This window comes from Orycteropus afer, unplaced genomic scaffold (genome assembly GCF_000298275.1).
Source record: "Orycteropus afer afer isolate SDZICR_OR568_19922 unplaced genomic scaffold, OryAfe1.0 scaffold00502, whole genome shotgun sequence".
Classification (NCBI taxonomy): domain Eukaryota; kingdom Metazoa; phylum Chordata; class Mammalia; order Tubulidentata; family Orycteropodidae; genus Orycteropus; species Orycteropus afer.
The window spans coordinates 323,992-332,230 of record NW_006922089.1 but is presented as its reverse complement, the minus strand read 5'-3'; the positions used below and the strand labels follow the sequence as shown (position 1 = coordinate 332,230).

Sequence of the window (8,239 nt, the reverse complement as noted above, 5' to 3'; positions counted from 1 at the left end):
AGCAAATAAAGATTCAACATGCTCCCCTGAAGAGTCTGGATGCAGTCTGCCTTCATGGCTCCTTGAGGACAGCTGCCGACGAGTGAGCCACACGCGTCACCTATGCCTGCAACCCTCTGCCCCACGCGCTGCCTGCCAGATGCGGTATGCACTCCTGCCCCAGTGCCACGGTCTCTGCATCGCAGCCTGGAGGCCCTGTGGTCGGCACAGAGGCATCGCGAGCATCCTCCCTTGCTTACAGGATGTTCTGCTCCAAACTTGATGAAAGGCTTGGAATGTTTCAATTGGAATTTTTTGCTTACATCTTAGACACCAAAGAAGCCACTGATTCAATTGGAATTTTTTGCTTACATCTTAAGACACCAAAGAAGCCACTGATGTGAAAGCCGGTCGAGCCCTGTGACAGTGCGGGTGGCTCTGTGTCACCGTGTGCCCTTGTCACACAGGACAGCTAGCACATTCCACGAGTACCTGGCCTATCAATCACGTTTGGCATGGTGCATGGAAAGCCTGCAACTTGTGGCTGCAGAGGGTCTAGCAGAGTTGGGTTCTCAGGCCAGCCTGACTCTATGGCACTACAAGGCCAGGGCGGAAAAGAGGCCATGGCCTCCAGCATCAGAAGCCAAGGCAATGAATGGCTTTCTGTTTAGAAGTCTGTAAAATTAATTTCACTGTAACCCTAACATTTCACTTAGAAACAAGAGCAAGGAATTGCCAGAGTGCCTTTTAAAAAGAAAACTGACTGGTCAATATGTCAACCCACAGGCCAGCCCGTCTCTCGTTGATGCCGTGGGACCTCACAGGAAAAGGAAAGTGTGTATGCCAGGGCCAGGCCGTGAGTTGTGCTTGGCTCTCCGAGGATAAGCCAGGCGGCCTTCTTCAGCCATGGAGGCACGGGCATCAGCACTGGGGCTGCGTGATGCGGCAGAACCCTGGGGACACCGGGAAGCCCTTCTTAAACAGAACCAGGGACCCCAACCTAGGACGCTTGGACATCTGCTTCAGGGTTGGACAGAATGCCTCAGACCCAGGTTCTGAGTACAACAGGTCAGAACTCCTCTGTTGGCCCAAGGGCAGAGGCTGGGCTGTGCCAGGGTGGGCAGGCCTCGGGCATCTCTGTTCAAAGCCAAGCTGCCCCTGACTGTCCCGAGACACACTAAGTCAGAGCAAATCAACACTGCATCTTACATGAATGTGAGGCCAGAAGAGGAACATTTATTTCCATGAGTTACGACCACATCTCTGCTCACGTCGGCAGACGGCCTTGCCAGAACCCACTCTCCACGGCTGTCAGAACCAAACAGGAAGGGGAGGACCGCCGAGGTGGGCAGAGCTCAGAGCAGCGCGATTTCTCCTAAGTGGCCAGCTGGGGAGCATTTTCTGTGGACACAACTCAGAGGTCACAATACAGTTTTCATTTCAACCATAGGCATGTGGCACTTGGACAGTCACCCGGGCACAGAAAGCTGTAACAGTCATGCGAGGATACAGTAAGTATTGAACAAGGCAAAGTTCTCACCACACAGAGCAGTGGGGCAGTCAGGAGGAGGCGCCACACCGGCACACAACACCAAGTCGACTCCACAGCCCGGTGGCGGAGGAGTGGGCACAGCGCACATGGGATGGGTGCGAGCTTCGTCGGAGGGTCTCGGCTCAGCAGAGCCAGCAAGGCTGGGAGTACTTGACAACAGAACGGTGCTTCGTGTCGTGAGCTCGAGAGGGCTTGGTTACATACTGTCAGATCCTGGGCAGGGGAGTGAACCGGAGGTGCTGACATGCTGGAGAGGAGAGTCGTTCGATTTCTTGTTGAAAGACGCAGTGGTCCCCGCTGAGTCCTCAGGCGGTGAGTGGGGAAGGGGCTGGGGGGACACGCACAGCGGGGGAGGGGTGGCACTCTGCCACGTGACACTCGGGTCGGCCTGCTCCCCAGACACCCTCACCGGATGCCGTGACCCTGTGAGTCTGCACACAGCACATACTCGGGCCCGCACCCAACCCCTGTACGTGGTACAGACGGTCACTGGGCATCCAGAGATGCCGGCTGCAGAACTTCTTTGCTTGAGGGTAGGCAAACAGCCAGCCTTTCTGAAAGCTGGCAGGTAGCGTGGCTTATTTACACACACCACACACACACACACACACGGTGTGTTGGTGACTGACACAGCAGAGCTGGCAAGTGCCCCTGGGGGTTTCTGGGCCAGGAGCGCTTGCTTGCCGCCGTCCACCCCACCATGTGAGGAGAGGTGTTTACGTGTGTGCCTGCTCTGGGGAAACGGTGTGGCCCAAAGTCCAGTGCAAATATGGGGCTGTCACTGCCTTAAAGTGCCCTAGTGGGATCCTACCCTAGTGGAGAGACACCAGTGACCAATGCCGAGTGGGACACCACTGCTGGGGACACGGAGGGTCAGCCGGCACAGGGAGGAGGGCGGGGAGGGGGGGCCACTGTATCTTTCAAACCAGAAAGCGGTGAGTGACGAAAGCAACGGTTAGCAGTCGGCGCACTGAGTAGGGACAGCCGCAGTCACTGGAGGTGACATGCGGGGCAGGGATGACTCTCTGGACTGAGGAAATCTTTGAAAGCGTAGAAGCCACAACTCCCAGAAACCGCCCTCCGAACGGCTCGAGGGAGTCAGGGGAAGCCGAGGCGGGCTGCAGACAGGGCCGGGTGAGAACTGGGGAGAACACCGGCATCTGACGTCCAGTCCTCAGAGCCCTTGTCCTGGTGAGACAAACAGAGCCGGACGGTGAGTTAACGAGGGGCCGCACCAGGATGTCAGCGTGCACACTCCTGTGCCCCACCTCGCAGGCACCGCCTCTCGGACTCATTCAGGGACTGTTTCAGCAGCACCCACCAGGAACAATGACAGACACGCATATGACACACATACAAACATACACACACAGGAGACTGATGCAGACATGCACAAACACACAAGAGACATGCACACACGCAGATACGAATACATGGAGACTGGCAGACACGGGAGACAGAGACACTGACACACACACACTCACAGAGAAGATAGATGCACACACACGACACATGGGAGAAACTGACGTGCACACACACACGGGAGACATACACACATGGAGACAGTGACACACGTCCATCCACACAAACACGGGTCAAACACGCACACGCAGGGAGACACTGGCACACATATATGCAAGCACAGCCAGCCAGGCCAGCTGGGCCCTGAGTGCCTTTTCTGCACATACAGCGTCTGTCACTCCAGTGGTCAAAGCTGAAGGAATGTTTTGTCTGCACCCCTCCCCAATAAGTCAGTCAATCTGTCTTTCTCTCTTGGGTGACAGGTGGGACACGCACTGGATGGGCAGTGGACAGCGTGCTGCTAAGGACGCTCAGTTCTCTCTGTGGAACGAACACAAGGTCCAGGCTGGAAGAGGAGCCCAGAGCAGGCGTGAGGAAGGCAGAAGCCCCAGTGTGGCACCATGGGAAGGAGCCAGCCCTCATCCCCCAGGGGCCAGGCGACCTCACATTAAATTTCCTGCAAGGTAGGCAGCAGGGTGCCCCTGGCCTGTGCTCACTCCCTGCACCTGGCGCTCCGAGTCTGTGTGTGTGTGTGTGTGTGTGTGTGTGTGTGTGTGGTGGGGGGACAGGGCCACACAGAGCCATCCCAGTGCCAGCAGCACACCTTCCTTTCACCACCCTACAGTCCCAACGTGCACATGAAGGAACTACACCAGGCTCCATGGAGCATAGCACACACTGGTGCACGGTTTCGTAAGTCAGTGTCTGTGTCAGGGCCACGTGCACGGCTACCTGCTTGCTTATCTAGCCAGACCACCGCTGCTATGCCCCACCCTTGGAGAAGAGGCAAAGCCCCTACAGCATGCCCTCTGTGGTTCCAAAGAGGAAGCCGATGGAGATGGGCTGGCTGGGTAGGCAGACGGAGCAGTCCCTGCCCCTGAGGAGCGTCTCCCTCTGGGGACCTGTGCTGGTAGGAAATGCTGCCTGACAGGCTGACTGGCAAAACGACATTCTGACAGGCCACTAAGCACTCTGAAACCTCTGGTCCATCTACCACTCAACATTCTGAGCACACAGACGGGGCCAAGACCCAATGGTGGGATGTGCAGGAGAGGGGACATGGTCTCCATCCGGCTGGCAAGAAATGCAAGCTGCCCTAAAACACTTTCATTGCCAATAAAACCACGGAGAGAAGATGACGACGCGCCCAGGGATGAACCTGACTACAAAGTCACCACCAGACAGACAGTGGGGGTGAGAGGTACTCCCTGCACCCAGCGCCGCAGCAGCCTCCTGGCAGGAGAGTAAGCGCCGTGGCAACCTCACTTCACACCATCTCCTGCAGCTGAGTGCAAAGCACGTTCCGGGCCTCTGGAGAGTCCAGGGCCACACCATGCATAGCAGTGACCGCAGGCCCCCTCTGGGGCAGGATCTGCCCCCGTCCCCCCCGGGGCCCCCCCACGATCCACAGGCCAGAGTGACCATTCCCTCCATGTGTTGCCCACTGCAGCTACGCCATCCAGAACGGGCCTGGGTTTTGCGACGTCAGTGCCCCGCGCTGCGGCGTGTAGTTTCTGCCATCTCTTAGGGGTCCAGGGTGGTGCAGGAGAGGAGGCCCTGGGCCATGCACCGAGGGGCTGGTAACCACCCAGTGGGGCCTTGGAAGAAAGGCCTGGTGATCTGCTCCTGAAACACCACAGCCCTGAGGACCCTCTGCAGCCATTCCTTTCTGCACACGGGGCCCCGGGAGGTGGCATCCACTTGGTGGCAACCGTTTTGTTGGCGGGTTTGTTTGACTCTTTGGTGTAGCCGGGGACTCAGTGACAGCGCTGTGTGGGGTGTGGGTGTGGCTAAGTTCCCAGAGCCTTGCCTGGCAGCAGAGGGCGCTAGTCAGGGGCTGTGTGGTGAGATCAGCACCGACCTGACAGTCAAGACCTGGGCTGGTTGTGGCACGGACGCTGCACCATCTCGGGCACGGCTGACATGCTTGGAACTTCCTCTCCCTTGATCTGCTTTTACAAACAGGCAGGGGACCAGCTTTAGAGGCTAAAACGTTTGAGGAAGTAGCTGGCGCCCTGCTCGCCTGCCTGGATGCACGTCTGTTCCAGACGACTATGGCAGAAAGGCCAGTCTGGATGCTGCGACTGACCCTGAAATGCACAGACAAACACGACCGACCGACGGGCAGAGGGACGAAGACGCTACGTGAGGAAGTGGGGGAGGAAAACATGAACCGTGGGATCGAGGGGAAGGAGTGTGTGGGACCCTTTTGGTTGCAGGAGGGCTGAGAAGGGTCATTTAAAGAACACCGGCCTATGATACGAGCACAGCCTGGGCACCGTGTGCCTCGCGTGTGCCCGGAACAAGGAGCTGACAGAAAGGTGCTGGGCCGGGCCACACAGCTCCACTGCACACGGGCCCTCAACCCTGGAGCCCCTGACCTGGACGGGTTGGGGCAGACCCTGACCCCTGCCTGATGACACCCGTGGGGCCCTGCTTCCTGGAGCCCCAGGGGCACCTTGTGTGTTGTCTGTGTCCTCCTGCAATCCAGTGCCCCTGTTCCCAGAGCCCCCTCCCATCAGAGTAATCTCATCTGCTATGAGAAGAGTGGGCTTCTTACTAAGGCTCAGATGGGGATATGGTCCCAGAGTCCAGCTGCTCTCAGGCTTCCTCAGACCCAGGCAGCCCTGGGTGCCCATGGCTGTGCTCCGCCAGCAAATACCCATTTTCTCTCAAGACCCAGCAGACAGGTTCCACTGCTCCCTCCAAGTCCTGCCAGCTCTCTGCCTCGGTCCCCACGACACCTCTTTCCTGGCTTCTGTTGCACCCAGCACCCACCTCCTGGTGGGCCCCAAAGCACTGGGCCAGCCACTCCTGCCTGGGGTGTGCTGCACCCTGCGCCCACCTGGGCTTTGCGCAGGGCCCCCCAGCCTTGGCTGGTTTTCCCATGTGTCGTCGGGAGCAACTCCGACGCCCCTTTGTCCGCACATTCCCGGCATCAAGGTGCACTCAGCTCAAGGCTGAGTCGATGAAGGGTCAACCCCAGAGGAGTTTCACTTGGCCACTTGGACGGGCGCTTTGTCTGCGGGCCCCCTGCTCTCTGGATCCACTCTGCCTTTGGTCTGTTCTTAAAGCGGGAACCTTGCGAGCAGCACAGCTAGCTTCCTAAGCAGTCAAGGTACATGAACCGACGGAGGCTCCCGAAGCAAAGGCAGGTGTCACTCTGCTCCTGCTGCTGCGACACGTGCGGACAGCCACCAGGAGGAGTGTGGCTCTGCACGGGGTCTGCCAGTAACACGTGTGCCTCGGCCAGCATGAAGTCCTGGACTCCCCCCACCCCGAGGAGCCAGCAGGGACCAGCACCCTCACTGTGGGGTGATCAGGGACCCTGCCTCACACCATCTCTCCCCCGCCCCTCCTGCCGGAGACGAGGCAACTGCCACAGTGGCCCCTGAAGGGCACCTGGCCCCACCTGCTCTGCAGGGCCCCTGGCTCTGTGAGAGACCCTGAAGACCATCTAGACACCAGTCGACCCCGACTCGACCAGGCCTGCCCTCGGCCCGAGCCATGGCCTCCAGATCCCACCTGAAGGAGGAAAAGACAGGACAGGAGACAGAGCCCAGGCTGAGCTGAGGGCAACGTCCCAATGAGCAGAACTGTCACTACAAGTGCAACGACGTCCCCAGGCCCACCCGGCTGCCTCCTGCCCCAGTGCCACCTCAGCACAGCCCGGGCTGCGCATCCTGTGTGAGGTAGCTGCTGGTTCCTGGGCTGGGTCTGTCCAAGTAGCTCCCCACAAGCTGCTTCAGTGTTGACCTAGATCCCCGCCCACCTGGACAGGGTGCCCCCACACACCCTCCTCTCCCCCCTCGCCATCTGTGGTCTCAAATCAAGAGCTGTCCCTTCTTTGAACTCTTGCTTTGCGCTCCACCAGCATTGTCAACCTCCCACTACCCCTTCTGCCCTGGGCTGGGTGGCTTCTGCCCAGCCTTCTGTCAGACCCTCCGCCATGGTACTGGCTCAGCCTCCTCCTGATAGCACTGCCCAGCTGTGCCTGCCCACGTCCCCATCCTGAGCAGGCGCAGAGCTTGGCCTGTTTTACATGGCATCAGCGGAGCCACAACTGAGTGGCTCCCTGCCCCTCACACTCCCGCCCTCCCCGACACCCCTGTCCCCCTCCTTGGGCCCCTGGCCCCCTCACGCCCCCATCCCTCCCCTCGGGCCCCGTCCTCCCCCTCTAATGGCTCATCCCCCCCAGTAGCTCTCCGGCTGCGTTCACCACCCTCCTCCTCACTCTGGCTTGTTTTCCTTTTCCAGACCCCAACACCAGCGTTGCCCCACCCCGACTAGCCGTCACACATGCACCTCACTTAGGGAATCTGACAAACAGTTCCATTCTCGGTGCTTAGAAAAAAATCCCTTTACCTCCAACAACGACATTAAGCAAAAATACCTAAAATGTTGCACAAAGTGAAAAACAAAATTTTCAGTAAGAAAGGTCTCCAAGTGGTTCCCACAAACCTCGTGCCACGCTAACCTGCTTTCTTGAGTTGCCCTGTGTCTTCCTAGCTGTCTCGTCAATGTTGCCATGTCACTGGAGTTAGCTGACAGCCACACACCACTGCTGGTGACGGAGCCTGTTTTGTCCCGGCCAAAGCCACGGCCTGAAGAGGACAGTCTGCAGACCTGCCTAAGCTTGTCAGTATCGTTTCATTTACACTCCCCTCTTGCCCTCGTTAGCTTGCCTGTATGACAACAGTGCCAAGTACCTCAACATTTAAGATCGGTATCCTGGCTGGAATCTCGCGGTCTCTTCAAAAATGAGCTCTTTAAGCTTTTCCTTAGGCAAGTCATCCAATTCCATGTCGAACTTAAACGGTGCTTCAGCGATGGGCTGGAAGAGAACACAGAGTGTTTGACAGACAGACGCCGGGCGGGCAGGCAGCCAGGTCCTGATGGGAAAGTGACTGCACTGATACCCTGAAATTGACACAGCAGGATGGGCCCGCAGGAAAGGATGGTGACAGTGAGCACTGTGCCCGCTGCTGCTGGACCCAGGGTCTCCGGAGAGCTTCCGAAACGGGCTGAAGGGATTGGGGTCCATTGCAGGTACGCTCCTGAACCTCCTGTACCCCAGGAATGTTTTCCAATGTCTTAAGGTGCTAAATAGTGGAACAACAGAAACTGGCATGATATGGAGGGGCGGGGCATATCTGCATAATCAAACCCACGATGTGTGGTATAAAC

At 58.2% G+C, this 8,239-nt stretch overlaps 1 protein-coding gene across 1 annotated transcript in view; it reads right to left on the bottom strand.

Moving 5' to 3' along the window:
* Positions 1-7,769: 7,769 nt before the first annotated feature.
* MAPK1 (mitogen-activated protein kinase 1) overlaps positions 7,770-8,239 on the bottom strand; it is a 186,111-nt gene continuing 185,641 nt past the window's right edge. Inside the window, exon 7 of the mRNA XM_007955451.2 lies at positions 7,770-7,886. Coding sequence (XP_007953642.2) covers positions 7,770-7,886 — 117 coding nt within the window. The remainder of the gene's footprint in view (positions 7,887-8,239) is intronic.